We start from the raw sequence: 17,660 nt of genomic DNA on the forward strand, positions 1-17,660 counted from the left end.
ATTTCCACTTAAGACAGTTCCCTGCTACTACATAAAAGTGCTGTTCTCTTTTTATATGTTGATTTTTGGGTCTAATAACTTTAGTTTTAGTTCATGATCATGAATGGTGGACTCTTCAGGGTTACCTATTTTTAAAAATCATGTCATCCGAAAGTAGTAACAATTTAACTTCTCCCTTTCTTGCCTTTAATTCAATTCCTCCCTCCGCATGGGATTCCCTCTGTCTTTCTTCCAAATCTGCTTGTTGCTGATGGCTAAATTCCTCTGAACTCATTATCTAACAGATTATTTTTAGTTGCATTTTTATCAAGTACTGCCACAATATCAACATGTAAGACGCCATTCAGTGGAGAATCCAGGACCTTTGCTCTTTGGCTACAAGAGTTTTGAGGACTACGTGTTGAATCTTGTGCGACAGAGACAGGTGTTTTAATGAGCTTGGGCCCCCTGTGCTGCAGGAAGTTTAAGACATGCAGAAGTCAGCCAATCAGCTTTCCATCTCCTTCCTACTCCCTCCCTCTTTTAATCACTCCCACTGTAGCTGCAGCTAGTCCCGGGAATGCTACCCTTGTTTGATGTGTTCCCATGATTTGTAGATCTGTCTCCCTTTTCTCCTGGGATCAGCAGCAGTGTTCAGAAGGATCTACAGGAAATCGAATAGTGTATGCAGGGTAAGGAAGCCTACCCTGACTCCCACAGTTTAGAAATTTCTATCTTAAAAAAAAAAAATGAAGAAGGTAAGTTAGTCACAGGCAAGATACTTTCAATTGTCCAGTCATGCCTTGTGTGTGCCTGTGTACACAGGTATGTGGAAGCTGTGTGCAAGTACATTTTCAATCCTTAAAACACCCTGGAGAAGCAGCAAGACAGTAGGCTGAGCCACAGAAGGTCTTAGACATCTCCATGGCAAAGCTGCTGCTAACAATTAGGGAAGGAACACCCCTGTCCTTTGCTACTTGGAGGCTACAACTACTGAAATGACAGAAGATTGTGTAGATCTCACTCTCACCCCTAATCCTTTTGAACCAAGGGTTAATTTCTTGTTAACACTCGTCATAAGATCATAAGATCAGGTGTGACGTGCTGATTAAAAATCCCAAGTGGGGCCAGGCACAGTGGCGCACGCCTTTAATCCAGCACTTGGGGGATAGAGGTAGGCAGGTCTCTGTTGCATTTGAGGACGGTCTGGTCTACAGAGTGACTGTCAGGACAGCCAGGCTATATAGTGAGACCTTGTCTGGGGAAAAAAAAAAAAAAAAGTAGACAATCCCAAATGAAAGCTGTAAAGGGTGAGCAAAAGAGGGTTTTTTTTTTTTCAATGTTCCTTAACAGTATATAGAAAAGCCCCACAGACACTGAGTTTCTTGACAGGGCCTTCCTGTCATTTCTGTGGTTGACAAGAAAACGATAGTGCTGTCTTTGGTGTGAGAGAGCTTCAAGAAGAGCTACAGCGCCCCCTCTTGTGTAGAATGGCTCTCGACAGGATGGACGGGGGACAGAAACTAATAGGCTTCCCATTGTTCCTGGCATTTTTGCCAGGGTATTTCATTAGTGTAAACAATGAACCCTTTGTCATCTCACCTCGCCACTTGACCTTGGTGATTCTCAATTCTGCCGGTGCCGTGAGGTACGGAGGTGGCCGGCACGAGGCCGCCACTCATTATTGGAAGCAGAGACCTTGCTGACCCAGTATGAGATTAACTTCTCCTTTGCACTTTTTATTCTAGGGCACGAGCACTGTCTGGTTATCTGGCTTTGGTTGAGAAATTCGGGACAATAGCAGTGCTGATGGTAATGTTGGCAACTCCCCTGTTTGTTTTGCAGGTCACGGCCAGGGGCTTTGGGCCGCTGCTACAGTTTGCCTACACTGCCAAGCTGTTACTCAGCAGAGAGAACATCCGCGAGGTCATCCGCTGTGCCGAGTTCCTGCGCATGCACAATCTGGAGGACTCCTGCTTCAGCTTCCTGCAGACCCAGCTCCTGAACAGGGAGGATGGTCTGTTCGTATGTCGGAAGGACAGTGCGTGCCAGCGCCCCCAGGAGGACCATGGGAACTCTGCAGGAGAAGAGGAGGAGGAGGAAGAGACGATGGACTCAGAGACAGCCAGGATGGCTTGCGCCACAGACCAGATGCTCCCAGACCCCATCAGCTTCGAGGCCACTGCCATCCCAGTAGCAGAGAAAGAAGAAGCCTTGCTTCCTGAGTCTGAGGTACCCACAGATACCAAGGAAAACTCAGAAAAGGGTGCACTGACCCAGTACCCTCGATATAAGAAGTACCAGCTCGCGTGTACCAAGAATGTCTACAGCGCAGCCTCACACGGTACCTCAGGGTTTGCAGGCACATTCAGTGAAGAGAGTCCTGGCAATAGCCTCAAACCAGGGCTCTCCGTGGGACAGATTAAAAGTGAGCCACCCAACGAGGAGACGGAGGAGGAGAGCATCACACTCTGCCTGTCAGGAGATGAAACTGACATCAAAGACAGACCAGGAGATGTCGAGATGGACCGGAAACAACCGAGCCCTGCCCCTCCTCCCGGTACCCCTACTGGAGCCACCAGCCTGGACAGATCCAGGAGTGTGTCCTCACCTTCCTGTCTGCGGTCTCTGTTCAGTATAGCAAAAGGCGTGGAGTCGACTGGCCTACCTAGTACATCTCAGCAACACTTTGTCAGGAGTTCAGCATGCCCTTTCAACAAGGGGATCTCTCAGGGTGACCTTAAAACTGATTACACCCCTTTGGCAGGGAACTACGGACAGCCCCACGTGGGCCAGAAGGATGTGTCCAACTTCGCAATGGGGTCGCCACTCAGGGGGCCCGGGCCGGAGACTCTTTGTAAACAGGAGGGAGAGCTGGACCGCAGGAGCGTCATCTTCTCCGCAAGCACGTGTGACCAACCGAACACTCCGGTGCATTCATATTCTTCGGTGAGCAGTTTGGACAAAGACCTTTCTGAGCCGGTGCCAAAAAGTCTATGGGTGGGAGCTGGCCAGTCCCTCCCCAGCTCCCAGGCCTACTCCCACGGCGGACTGATGGCTGACCACTTGCCAGGAAGGATAAGGCCCAACACCAGCTGCCCGGTGCCAATCAAAGTCTGTCCTCGCTCACCTCCACTAGAGACCAGAACCAGGACCTCCAGCTCCTGCTCCTCCTATTCCTACGCAGAGGATGGGAGTGGGGGCTCCCCCTGCAGCCTCCCTCTCTGCGAGTTTTCCTCTTCACCCTGTTCCCAGGGAGCCAGATTCCTTGCCACGGAACATCAGGAACCAGGCCTGATGGGAGATGGAATGTACAACCAAGTCCGACCCCAAATTAAATGTGAGCAGTCTTACGGAACCAATTCCAGTGACGAATCTGGATCATTCTCGGAAGCAGACAGTGAGTCGTGTCCTGTGCAGGACAGGGGCCAGGAGGTAGGGAATCCACATAAGTTCAAGCGTTATGACCTACTTACCATCTCAGTCCTTTACCTGAATTTTTTCCTCTCCCCAACTCTAGAGTTATTGGTCCCGCGTCTGCCCTGCCACAGCGCACGGCCGCTCGGGGAGGCAGGATGCCAGAAGTTTGACCGGCTTACCCCCAACGCTGTCGCCGGGCGAGTGTTGGGCTATGGGAAGCACCGGGACATTGCTCCAGGGTGGGGAAGTATAGTCTGAGGCGTGGGGGACAGCCGAGGCCGGGGCTGTCTGGTTCTCAGGCTCTCGGACACCCAGGCACCGCTGGATGCTGTGGAAGAGCTGAGAACCCAGTGGGGGCCACGGGCTGGATCTGGCCTGGGTGAGAAGGAAAAGAGGGGGAGCTCTTACTGGTCCCTGAGGGGGAGAGTTCTTGGCTTGACTCTGATGGGCTTGAACTTGGCTTGAGCTTGACTTGTTTGCCATGGCTGGGAGCGCAGAGAAGCCTTCTACAGAAAATTAGCTGCACAAAGATTAGCCAGTGGCACTGTAGGCAAAGGCCTTCTCTGTGGCTCTCCACGGTGGATCCGGATGAAAGGAGGCAGGCAGTCCATGGCTTCAAGGCGTTTATGGTCATGGTGGAAAGTGGATGAGGGAAACCTTACCCCACTTCTCAGGGTGGGCCTAAGATTAAATACCTTTTGCAGGGAAGAGTGTCTGGGAAGAAAAGCTCATTGGCTAAGCTCTTCAGGCCTCTAGGTACCTCATTAAAATGGAGATCAGTCTGGAGACTACATGGCCACAGGTCATGTCCTCTACCTGTGTAGGGGTTTGGGGCATTGCCCTTACGTGACTGATGGCCACAAATCTGTGGAGGGCTGTGGCTAGTGACAGGGGCCTAGTTCCCCAGGAATCGGGCAAAACGCCTACTGTCCGGGGTTTCTAGCCTTAGCCCAACCAGGAACCAGGCTGCCTTTCACGGTCCCACACCCAAACATCACTCTCAGACCATTCCTATGTGCTGTCATAGTTAGGGTTTCGATTGCTGTGACTACACACTATGACCAAAAGGCAATTTGAGGAGGGAGGAGTTTATTTGGCTTAGGCTTCCATGTTTCCGTTCATCATCAAAGGAAGTCAGGACGGGAACTCAGACAAGGCAGGAACCTGGAGGCAGGAGCCGATGCAGAGGCCATGGGGCAGTGCTTGCCCCTCCTCGAGGTTTGCTCAGCCCGAGCTTTCTTTTAGAACCAAGGACCAGCATCCTGGGGGTGGCACCACCCACAATGGGCTGGGCCCTCCTCCATCAACAACTAATTAGGAGAATACCTTCCAGCCAGATCTGATGGAGGCATTTTCTCAATTAAGATTCCATCCTTCCAGAGGGCTCTAGTTTGCGCGCCCAGCTGACGTAAGATCAGCAGCACGGGAGTCAAGTTTAAAGGGGACCATAAATGGTCTGACTCTTCCTTGGGAGGATGCTACAGTGTGATTCAAAAATCGACCGCTTCAGCCTTAGAAAGCCCTCGATAGCTAACCTGGATTCCAGTGCTGGATGAGCAGAGGCCGGCTGAATGCAGAGCGTAAGGTTCAGATACTCCTAGTCTCCTCCCCTTTCCATCCCTGCGCCACACCCCTCTCTTCCACCCACTGTGGAAGGATGCCCTAGTGCTTGCTCTTTATCCCTTCGGTGCCAAGGGAAGTGAAGAAGCCCTCTCAAGTTGGTGAATCGGAACTGAGTTGGTCCTCACAAACGGGTGCTTCTCCTGCGCCTTATAAGTACTTCTTGTCAACCGAAGACTCCAGGGTGAGCCCGTGTCTGTCACAGCGCAGATGACAGAACGCTCGTCATCCATCTCAGACATGGGATCCGTTCAGAAGCGCCTTGTGGGCACACACAGCTAACCGTCTCAGGGCGTGTTTCTTTGTCCAGCCTGAAAGCATCGTGCTTTGTAGATCAAAGGCATAGAAGGGCTTCATCTGTGACTCACTCTTTCTGGGAGTGGAAGTGGGGACAGCACTGGCTACAGCAGAAGCAAGACTCACATGACTATGAGAAAGAGGAATGGGAGTCCCAGAGGTCCCTGGTTCGCTAGTAATTTGAATGTTCCCTAGACAAACCTGAGTATGTCTAGGTCATGACCTGGTACCCACTGCAGTGTCTTGCTGGTAATTGACGAAGAACCAGCTAAAGACTGAGACTGTGTCTCATACCCATCTCAGGGGCAGAAGTGAGCAAGCCCCACTGGGCCCCTGTGTCTAATGAACACAGGAAAGAGAAGCACAGGTTGGGAATATGACTCCATGATAATGGTGCCAGCCTACCAGGACCTGGCCCTGGAAATCTATTAAAATAATGAACTGAGGGGAGGGGAGAGAGGGAGGAAAGGAAGGGAGGTGGCTGCCTGCCCATGAGGCCAGCGTGCTCAATCCTGATCTGCTCTTCAGATATCAGCCTCTTACTCAGCAAAGATTAACTCTACCAGATGCCAGAGATGCCTCTGGGTGAGATGAAGTGAGGTGAGGTGAGGTGAGGTAGCCACAGAGCTGAGCGGGATGTACTCAGCACCCACAAGCCGGTGGGCAGAACGGACCCACATGAGCTTTAACTTCAGACACTGAAAATGGATGCCAGAGCTGCCTCGAGCTAGCGGCAGACACACCCTGGGTTCACTTCCTCTTCTTTGCTAGTCCGCCTGGTCCCTGCTTTCCTGTTAACTGCCTAGCAGAAATAGAGAGGCAGAAAAACCCCCTGAAAAGGGTTTAATTTAAGAAATAGAAATCATGAAGGAAATCCGAATGGGATCTATTCCTGTTTGAGTCTTCAGTTCAGGATCGGGTTGCTATCGATGCCCAAGACGAGGTGGCCTTGTCACCAACCTTTAGGAGCAAGTCTTCCTAAAAGCAAGAATAGGCACGTGTTCTCTCCTCTTGGGTTCTCCCTTCCCACAGCCTTCGTGAGGTTTGCTTTTTGTCGCTAACTGTCCTTAAGTGTGCCTCATGCCAAATGCTAGCCACTGAGTCATGCTCCTGCCACAACTGATCTTACTTACCAAGGACTGCAAGAGGAAGTACAGATGCCCCACACTTAGCCCAAGAACTTACGTTCCTTAGGAACTGTCAGTTTCAGATATCCAGTGCCGTCCACACGAGCACATCTGTTTGTCGTTTTTGTTTTTCCTGACTGGGCTCTGTCAATCTCCACCTTAGAACTGAAGGCTATGATGCAGGGTGAGGATTCGTTCAGCCCGTGAAACAGCCACGAACAGGACTAATCTCTCCTTAAAATACCCTTGCATTTAATTTTTAATCTTTCCTTTTCAAAGCAAACCTGTTTTCCTTCACAAGCAGTAAGAGACACATTTGCCAAAACTCGATGGCATTTCGTGAGTCACACTCCGCCCTTCTCGTGAGCGTGTGTTAGACAAGAGGATGATAGCCTCTGCAGAACACTGTATATACATGGTACACAGACCAGACATGCAAGTAGGCAAAACAACTATACACATAAAAAAAGAAATAACAAAATTTTAAATGAAATATGATTTCCATACCATAAGATGTATCCTATTAGGATGAAAATTCCTCTGTGTGTGTGTGTGTGTGTGTGTGTGTGTGTGTGTGTGTGTGTGTGTGTGTTCCTGCTCCCCCAACCTCACCCCATTCCCCCGTAAGGGGATTCATTTTCCCAGAACCACCCACACCTTCAGCATAATGGCCCCTCTAGGAGTGAGTGACTTGCTTCAGGAGTTACTTGGCCTAGGTAGACGGTCTGTCCCAAAAGTACACTGAATTCCCATATGTTTTAACTTGTTTTCTTGAACTGATCTGTTTAAAAAAAATACACATCTATCTGGGATTTTGCCCGTAGTGCTCTTAGGTGGGGTTTAGGTGTTTTCTTCCAAGTAAACCAGGAGAGACAGACAGCTCAGGGACCCTCTCTGAAGCAGCTGTCGGCAAAGTGATGCAGCTTCCCTGCAGCTTCTGTAAGAAGCCAAAACGTTGGACCAGAAGAAAAGTGTTAGCATATCTTACCTTCTGTAAAATCTATCACCGTGTTAAATGACTCTCCTAGTTCATAAAACAAAGACCCACCCCATTCTTTTTACCCTTCCCCAGCCTTGAAAAAGCTTAAACTATTGGAGAGTTGGTTCAGCAGTTACAAGCACTGACTGCTGTTTCAGAGGACCCAAGGCCAATTCTCAGCGCCCACGTTAATTGGTGGCTCACAGTCTTCTGTAACTCTGGCCTCTGTGAAACACTGTATGGTACACAGGCCAGACATGCAAGTAGGCAAAACAGCTATACACACACACACACACACACACACACACACACACACACACACACACACACTAAATAAATAACAAATCTTTAAATGAAATATTTCCATACCATAAAGTTTACCCTATTAGAATGAAAATTCCAGTGTGTCTAATGTTTTCACAGTGTAATGCGACTGTCTTCAGTTTTTGACTCTAGCATGTTTTCTTTGTCCCAGCAGTAGAACTGTCCCCAGGAGCAGGTCCTCCTCATGGCTTCTTTCTCTCCACACCAGGCAACCACTAACTACATGCTACATGCTGTGTGTATGTAGTATTTGGGTTTTGTTTTTCAAATAGGAAATCATTTTCAAGATATATCCCTTCCATAGGTACACATGCCCATCACATTACCTCCACATTTCCGATGGCTAATATATTTTGTTAAGCCCTGCCACATTTTATTGATCCCTCATTGCCCAAAGGAGTTTGGTGGGTCCTACTTTCTGGATATTTCTGAAGAATGGTGGCATGAGCATTTGCATGCAAGGGTTTTGAGGAGGCTTCCAGTTCATTCACTAGGTGCCTCTGAGTGGGATTGCTGTAGCACATGGTGACTCTGCATGTGGCCTTTGAGGGACTCTTCCGCCATTTCCCAGGGCAGCCATACCAGTTTCGAATTCCCTCCATTAGACGTTTTTTCTTCACTGCTAATACTGGCTCTTCTCCGTGTGTCTGTCTAATGGATATGACATGCCATCTCCTTATGTTTACAAGTTTGCTTTCGGATTTTGAAAATTGAACAAGGACTGGGGAAGATGGCCCAGCGGTTAAAAGCACTGACTGCTCTTCCAGAGGTCCTGGGTTCAATTCCCAGCAACCACATGGTGGCTCACAACCATCTGTAATGGGATCCGATGCCCTCTTCTGGTGTGTCTGAGGACAGCTACTGTGTAGTCATATATATATATATACATATACATATACATATATATTATATATATAAACAATATATATGTATATATATTGTTTTTTAAAAAAATTGAACAAAAGTCACAATCATTTTCCAAGTGGTGCGTGCCTGAGTAAGTTCCCAAAGTGTTCTGCTGTGGGTTTGATAAAGAAACACTAGGAAGATGGTGTGTTTCCCTATCCAAAGGTACTGACTAGTTGGACTTGCTTTATTGGCATGCAAGTTATTTGGAAAGGAATAAAGATATATGAAAGTGCCCAGGTACAGTGGCAGATAACTATAATAAGGACCTGTGCTAAACAAAACAAAATGTAGGGGATGGGAGGGGAGAGCAACCAGTGAAATAGTACGGAGAAGCCATGAGTAATTCTTCTCACCAGAGTGCTGACTTGGATAAGCTGTGGATGCCATTTTTCTTTTCTTTTTTATATTTTTTTAAATCATTGTTCTATTATTCTCTGGCGATTTCATACACAAATATAATATACTTCAGTATTTTTTTAGAGGCAGGGGAGTCTCTTTCCATAGTCCTGGCTATTCTGTAACAGAATCTATAGACCAGGCTAGTCTCTAACTCACAGAAACCTGCCTGTACCTTCCAAGTGCTGGGATTGGAGGTGTGTACCACCGTACCATAAACATTGATCATTTTCAACCCCAATTATCACCTCTCATCCCCCTCCCCCCTCCCACCGAACCCCTTTTTCTTCCCAACTGACTTGATAGCTTTCCATGCAAGATTCTTAAAATTATGTCTATGGTTCAGTGACTGGAGAATGTTTTCACAAGCGTCTGCACTTGGTCTGCTTAATAGAAAGATGTCTTTGAATGGCAGCATAGGAGTCAACTGTATTCGTGAGTAAAACAATGTTTCCATGCTGTCTAGAACATGCTCAGTGTTTGAATTTCCTAGTGCTTTATGCCTGGAAGAGGAAGTCACATGACAAGGAAAGACACACCTCCCCTCGCCACCAGGCGATCCCTGATTTTATTCTTCCTAGCAAACCCAGAAGCCCAGTGGATCAAGTATCATCTCTGACTCACAGAACCTCAAGCGGTCTTGGACAGAGAGAATGGATTCTCTGAGACCACAGAGCTAATTCCTTGTGGCCTGAGAAGTGAATCCCAGGATACCTGGGATTCACAAGCAGAAAGACGGTGGTGCAGAAACATCTCTTGGTCTTGGAGAGCCAGACCATTGCCATGGTCTCCAAGGGGCACACTCAGCCTGGTGCTGTATGCCTGTGGCTCCAGCTCCTGTCTGATAAATACAGAAGCAGGAACGGTTTCACAGTCCACTCTTCTGGGACTCATAGAGAAAACAGATTCTTGGTTTTGGCTTTTGCTTCCAAATCTACTTCTCCACCCTCCTTCTTCAGTAGCAGTAGTCTCTGCCTAGCAAACCAGAGGCAATGGGCAAGCGAAATGTGTGTTTAAAAGCTTGGTGGGACGAGATGGGCAGGGTGTCCCTGACATCGTTCCATAAAAGCCGTGCAGAGCAAGCGTTGTGGAGAAACGCACCAAGGCGGTACAAGCATTAGGAGTGGTAGCTGTTCCTCTCGTGTCTCATATTTGAATTCTTTATAGGAAATTGGGGTTTCAGTTGTATTTTACTGGGAATGGGGAGAGTGGCTTAGGCTACAGGATGTAGGCAGGCGTTACCAAGCAGTTGTCCGTCTGAGGAGAAGGATGCACTGTATCCCAGGCCTCCCTGCAGCCTGCCCAGCCTCTCTGGTCCAGGCTTTCTCTCTTATCTCTCTGTAGATGTGCTGAGAAAGCTGATTTTAGCTTTCCATGCACCATTCAGAAGGTCCTCTGCTCTTTGCCATCTCTAGGTCAAAAGGTCCCTGGTTACTCTGCAGGAATCTATTTCGCACACTGCTAAAGAGCTGGGACTCCCACAAAGCCTGACCTTCCTCTGGGCACTGCTGGTGAGCAGCGTAGGTCTCATACTGAGAAAATGACCTCTAATCCTGCACTTCCTGTGGGTTCCAGAGGCAGGGGAAGAGTCAACACTTTGGCAAGACTGGGACGACCAACAGGAACATATTGTGCAAACCACAGCAGTGGCCTGTAGTGCCCTCTTTCACATTTGGCCTGCTGACTCAGTGGCTATTCCTCAGAGCCTTAACGGAGAGCGAGAGCAGTTCACAACTAAAGGGATTCGTCACCTATGAACCTTGCAGGTGCAACAGCTGTGCAGCCTCCCTGCCCAGAGAGCCCACTGGATATAACTGCGGGCCACTCAGACAGGTGGCGGTGACCGTTGGAGTTGGCAGAATGTCTCGTTGTGTCATATTGTGTATTCTGTGCAGTCTCCAGGGACCCGGAGAGTAGACACCTCGTATGAGAAGTACAGTTCGGAAGGATATGTTATGCAGGAGCATTGACTAAAACACAATTGTGTAAGTTGTGCTAATCTTCCTTGAGGAAAGAGCAGAGGCATGAGCCTTCTGGGAAATGTTCAGCCTTCCAAGGCCCTGTCACGTTACCTGGTTTCCAGCCCTGTGCGGGAAATATTTGTGCACACAAAAGCTTGTGAGAATATTCCTCTGCAAAGGCCTGGGGCTGCTCCTCCTCTTCAGGAATGCCCATTGGCTTGGAAAGAGCAAAGGATTATGGTTAAGTGTCTGTGCTCCCACCTGCTGGTCCATGTAAATCCTTCCTTACTGTATGGCTAGCAGATCTAAAAACCAAAACCCACCCCCCAGGAGTGAGGGTTCCCTTCCCCCTGATAGAAAAGAAGGTGTATGGTTGACTATTTTCTCCTCCACTGACCCTCTTCCAGAGACACAGCTGGATGGCGGCAGCCCTGATGAAATTTCATATGGCCTTTGCTTTTGCTCCAAGGACTTTGACACTGCCGTTGTTGATTTTCCCTTTCTTCCCCTGCCAACCTCCCATCCTATCTACCTGGTCTGTGTTTGCTGTCTAGGTGGCTTTAAATACAGTAGTGCTTAGGGCGGAAGCCCTTTAGACTCTCCCTGTATCTGGGCCGTCGCATGTTTTCTTTCCGAGAGAAAGCAAATAACCGTCTGGAGCTAAAGTAGGATGGCTCTACTGTCAGCGGAAAGAGAAATCCCCCAGGGCCCCAGGAGTGCACAGCTTTTGTGATGCCCAAACACTGTGCCTCTGACTGATGCCCTCCGTGCGGCTGAGTCACCATGTAGGATCTGAGCGCCTGTGACCCACAGCTTATAGAAGGGAAATGAGCAGCCCTCCACATAATCAGAGGCCTAGTAGAGATGCAGCCCCACAGGCAGAAGCCTTCCCAAGAGCCTGAAAAGGAGCCATTTGTCCTGGCGGCTCCTCTTTAACGCTCAGAGCAGACCTGACCCCACAGTGGGGTAATGCGTTCCCCTCTAGTTTCCTGGTCTTGGGTCAGAGTTTTGCAGGTGTCATGGCAACACACGCACCACCTAGGCTTCACAGCAGAGTGCCCTTTGGGAGTCTTCAGCAGTGACCGCCACAGGGAGTAAGCTCACAGCTAGGAAGTAACCTGACAAAGAATTTTCACCCAACCCTAGGAAAGGCAACTGACTCTTTAGGGTGCTTGCCTTTGTGCCTGGTGACCAACTAGACGCAAATACCAGGCCTGGGCCTCGTGACAGTCATCTGATGCAACCGACAAATAATTCCTGAGTTCAGGGCAGGCTGGCCCTATCCTTGACCTCTTGAGAACACAGGTTCGGCGCTCCACCCTCTGAACATAACAGAAAGTTGCTTTCTTCACTAATAAACCCAGGCCCACATGCTTTCTCTGATGGCTCTTTTTTTTCTTTTTTTTCTTTTTTTTTTTTTTTTTTTTTTTTTTTTCAGAGCTGGGGACCGAACCCAGGGCCTTGCACTTGCTAGGCAAGCTCTCTACCACTGAGCCAAATCCCCAACCCCAAGAAAGATTTTTTTATGTTGGGATAAACGACAGGTTCCTAAAATTAAACTCACCTGGATTGTTTTGACTTTTTTTTTTTTTTTTTTTTTTTTGGTTCTTTTTTTCGGAGCTGGGGACTGAACCCAGGGCCTTGCACTTCCTAGGCAAGCGCTCTACCACTGAGCTAAATCCCCAACCCCTGGTTTGAGTTTTCTTGAATCAAGCTCTCAGTATTTAGCTTTGGCGAGGCTCAAACTCTTAGAGATCCACCCGCCTCTGCCCCTCAAGTGCTGGGATTAAAGGTGTAACACACCACACCTGACACACACTTGCAAATTTAGTCTACAGGGCTGATGTTAGTATTAAAGATTAGCGGGGCACATGACATTTAGACTTACAGCGCCATCTGCTGGCCAAGACAAAAAATTGAATGTGAGAAAAAAGTAATGTGAGCTGGGTGTAATGACCTGGGCTGGCTTCTAACTCCACAGGCCTCTGAGGGTAGCCTTATGCCTGCTGCCTCCACCTCCTCCCAAGGGCTAAGATTGCTGAGGTTGTACCTTTGCAGGAGTTGCAGAAACAAATCTAACTGCAGAGGTCCCCACACCATCAGCACTGCCTTAGCAAGGGCAGAGAGAAGCTGTTCAACGTCACAGACCTGAGCCTCAAGCCCCATGGAGACTGATGAGACCCTAGAGATAGAAAGCCTGAGTTTGCATCAGGCACAAACTCATTGTTTGATTTTTTTAAAAAAATTAGGGTCTTCTGTAGCCCAGGCTGGCCTCAAACTCTATCAGTGTGTAGCTAAGGATGACCTTGAATCGCTAATTTTCATGCCTCCACTTCTGTGTTTATAGACAAGTGCCACTGCCTGTGTCAGCTCTCCGTAGGCGCTGTTCTTAGGAAATAATACATTCCAAAATCAAACAACAGAGAAGACACCCCCAAAGCCAAAGCCGTGCCATCCTCTCTTTACTGTTGTGGAGATCTATTTATTTATTTATCTGTATGTGTATGGTTGTGCATCTGTGTGTTTGTCTGTCTGGTGCCAACAGAGGCCAGAAGAGGGTATTGGATCCCCTGATACTGAAGCCACAGATGATTGTGAGCTGTGGAGTGGGGGTGGGGTGCGTGCGTGCCCTAGAAATCAATCCTGGGTCCTCTGGAAGAACAGCAGGTATAAACTAGCAAGCCATCTCTCCAGCCCCTGCCGTCTGTCCTCTCTTTTAAAAATATTTACCTTGACTTGTCAAGGACTTAAAAGCAGGAATTGTGCCTAAACCTCAGTGGCTTACAAGAGCAGTGGTCATTGGACAGCTCTCACACTTCCTGTGTGTCAGGAACTGAGCTGGCCCCTGTGAGCATTTCTGGCTGAAGTCAGGTGTTGGCTGGGGCTACCGTCCTCTGCAGGTCTCTCTAGCTTCAAGAATTCACTTCTGGGCTGGCGAGGTGGTTCATCGGGTCAACGGTGCCAGACTAAGTGTGTATCCCGAGTCTGGTTCCCAGGGCCCGTCTAACTAGAGGAGAGAATGGAGTTCGAAATAAACAAACGAATCTAAAAAGCAGTGAGTACGCTTCCATCCACAGGCCACTGCTGTGAGCTAGAGCAGGTTTGCCCTCCCGAGCAGCCAGTGAGACAGGACGAAATAGAAGTCTCAGTGTCCTTCACGGCTTAGCCTCAAGAACACACGACGCCATCCACTGAGGTGTGTTCCGCCGAGGTGTGTTTATTAGAAGGAAGGAGTGTACAACCTGACAGGAAGAACGGAATTATACCGCGATAGAAAACGTAATTCTGGCTAAGTGCCTAGCATCACACTGACCTAAGAAGCTTTTATACCTTGTTTTGCACAAGGAAACTGGGGTGCAGAGGGGCAATGCCACCTCCCCGAACTCTGCTGTGTGAGAACTAAAGCCCAGCTCTGACTCCTCCTACGCTTGTGTTCTGTGTGAGTAAAAAACGACTCTTCTCTGACTGGTGCATCTTTCCAGAGTTTCAAAGACGTGCTGGCCCCAGTCCTCCAGGTCTTTACATCAGTCCTCAGAAGGTCACTTTGGCCATTCTGTTGAATTCCAGTTGTGCGTCTTATAGAAGAGGGCTTCAATAAGCCATAGTCTTCCTCACAAAAGTTTTACAACATTGAAAGAACTAACAGTTTCCGATATTTTCAATGCCATTTGCTTTAAAAAAGAAAAAAAACTCGGGAATGACAACATCACAATCTGCATGAGCTGCTTTGTGCGTTTTGTGCAGTGTGTGTGTGTGTGTGTGTGTGTGTGTGTGTGTGTGTGTGTGTGTATTGAGGCAAGGTCTTCCTGCTTACTATGTAACCAATGCTATCCTCAGATGTCATGGCAGTCCTTCTCTCCAGAGTAGTAGTATTAAAGTTATACACCACCAGGCTGGCTTACTTGTGCGTGTTAGTACTGTTTGATTACACGAATATTTCATCTTACTTGTATTTGAAACAAGAGTATTAATCACGACTTGTTTTCTGTAGTTCCCCTATGATTTGCTCATCTTAAAAAAAGAGGTTTGGAAGGCTGGAAAGATGGCTCACGGGTTAAGAGCACTGACTGCTCTTCCAGAGGTCCTGAGTTCAAATCCCAGCAACCACATGGTGGCTCACAACCATCTGTAATGAGATCTGATGCCCTCTTCTGGTGTGTCTGAAGACAGCTACACTGTACACAGTATATATAAATATAAGAAATAAATTTAAAAAATAAAATAAAATAATTTTTTTAAAGAGGCTTTACAGTTTTGGTGATGTTTCACTCCAAAATTTCGCTCCAGCTGCTATAATCCCGCTCCGCTGTTCTCGGTTTCAGGTTAAACTTCCTTTTCCTGTCGATCAGATCACAGACCTTCCCAGGAACGACTTCCAGATGATGATTAAAATGCACAAGCTAACCTCAGAACAGTTGGAGTTCATTCACGACATCCGGAGGCGTAGTAAGAACCGCATTGCGGCTCAGCGCTGTCGGAAGAGGAAACTGGACTGCATTCAGAACCTGGAATGCGAGATACGAAAACTGGTGAGTTGGCGGGCAGGTATTCAGCAACCTCGAGTGACCGAGACCGATGTGAAGTTACATCAGTTACAGCTGGAGAAACAGAGGGACAACCACCCTTCAGGAAAACTTAGGCTTATTCTCAACCGGGGTCATAAATATGCATCTGAAATGTACGTAGAGGTACTCAGATCTCTCGGGTGTTGTGTGGAATTGGCTCCTCTTTGTTTTTCCATTTGTATATCACAATAAAGCGTGTCTACTGCATGCATATACAAATCAAGTGTTCTTCTAAACTAACTCGCTACCCAGTCGCCTGGTTTTGATAACTAGCATGCTGGTCCATGTAATTGCAGGATTCTGAGCAAACAGCAAAAACCTGAGCACACTGCTCTTTGCCAGGCGAATGCCTAAAACACTTTACTGATTCGTTCCTCTGAAGAAGCAGGACAACGCTGTTTATTCTCCATCGGCATCTTCCAAGCCTTAAATAATACGCTGTACGGTTTGTTTTGCTTTCTAACGCAGTGACCAAAAGTGCCCATCATGAAAGGAAGTCAGGGCGGGAACCAGAGGCACAAACCGATGCCAAGGTTATGCAAGAACTCTTCTTATTGGCTTGTTCTCTGTGGCTTGCTCAGCCTTCCCTATACACCCCGGGGCCACCAACCCAGAGGTGGCACCACACACAGTGGTCTGGGCCCTCCCACATTAATCATTAATCAGACTTGTCTACAAGCCAGTCTGATGGAAGCTATTACTCTAGCTTGTATCAAGTTTTTTAAAAAGGCAACACACTGCACCTCAGTGCTGAACTAGAGCTTCACCTCTTCATTACGTTCATCTTAAGAGATTTGCAGTCAGGCGTCTTTGGCTTTGGTTTATTATCAAAATATCTTCCTCTGTAGACCAGGTCGGCCTTAAATGAAGCCCTCTTGCCCCTGCCTCCCAGGCGCTGGAGTTATGGGTGTGTGCTACCAGAGTTCCATGTTCTTAACCAAGACAACATCAACAATACATCCTTCCTTTTCTAAGAGAAGCTAGAAGCACGTCATTTGTGGCAACGTGTTTCCTTCCGCTACAAAGTATACAGGAGCACTTTTGAGATGAGTGGGGTTAGTGCCTAGACAAGGACTTGTGGCACAGAGACAGGAGATTGCTTTCCTAGGACGCACTGGCCCTCACTTTTAGATGTCCAGGTTGAGTGGAGAGAGGGGCAGGTTGCTGGGCCCGTTTGCTTGTGTCTCAGAGGAGGGGATGGCTTGAGTGGTCAGAGCCAGCCAGCCTGGTCTGCTGCTGCATAGTTCCCAGCATCCCTTCTGCGATGTCTCCCGCAGGCTCGCCACCCTCATTTGCAGATGCACATAATGTATTTCTCTCAAGCTGCACTCGTACATCTGTTTATTTTTCATTTTTAAAACATGTTTTCTAGCTAAATTTATAAATATTTTAGCAGGTGTCCTTTCCGCATGTAAATCTCTCTCTAACACACATACCCACGCTGCCTGCCAGATTGTGCCCACGTTAGGCCGTGCACAGCTCCTGTGTCAGAGACCTGCTCCTCTCCCTCCTCTTCAGTTTTTACCCCCATCCTTGCCTGGGCTTGCCTGCAAGACTTGCAGAGGGCTGGCTACCACCCTCCCCACTGCATTAGACACCCAGTTTCTTTGGCTGCTTTATCTGTGAGCCTCACGAAGCCTCACCACACCTCCTCATACAAGCATTGAGAGTAAAACTTTAATTACTCTCCTCTCTCAGACTAAACTCAGCTCTTTGTGTGGGATTATTCTTAATGGGAAGAACATCTTAGAACAGTGGGCTACTGTGCAAAAGCATAGGACCCACCTTTCTGTCCCTAGCCTCTCCATCCAGTGCCCAGGGATGACCCCTGCTCCGGATTCAGTGCACGGTTACCAGGGTCCATCAAAGGATATGTTCTGTCCAGTCGGTTGTGCTGGAAAAGCTGGAGAGTGTGATGGTTAGGTCTAATTGTATGAAGTTGCTGATAAACAGTCTTGATTACTTGGTTGGTTTTTGTTTTTGTTTGTTCATTTGTTTGTGAAAGGACTCTCTTCTTTATAGTCATTTTAAATTTCTAGCAAAATTAAATGAAGTACCTAGAGTTCCCAGATGTCCCAAGCCA

At 48.0% G+C, this 17,660-nt stretch overlaps 1 protein-coding gene across 9 annotated transcripts in view; it reads left to right on the forward strand.

Annotated features, from left to right (window-relative positions):
* The window catches only part of Bach2 (BTB domain and CNC homolog 2), a 350,229-nt gene that overhangs the window by 324,444 nt on the left and 8,125 nt on the right, over window positions 1-17,660 (forward strand). For all 9 annotated transcript variants that reach the window (XR_010066378.1, XR_005504432.2, XR_010066379.1 and 6 more), the window contains 2 exons: window positions 1,825-3,414; window positions 15,335-15,541. Coding sequence is in view for 6 of the 9 variants with exons in the window: in XM_017593349.3 (XP_017448838.1) it covers window positions 1,825-3,414; window positions 15,335-15,541 (1,797 nt within the window). In the remaining 3 variants the exon portion in view is untranslated. The remainder of the gene's footprint in view (window positions 1-1,824; window positions 3,415-15,334; window positions 15,542-17,660) is intronic.

This window comes from Rattus norvegicus, chromosome 5, assembly GCF_036323735.1.
Source record: "Rattus norvegicus strain BN/NHsdMcwi chromosome 5, GRCr8, whole genome shotgun sequence".
Taxonomy (NCBI): Eukaryota; Metazoa; Chordata; class Mammalia; order Rodentia; family Muridae; genus Rattus; species Rattus norvegicus.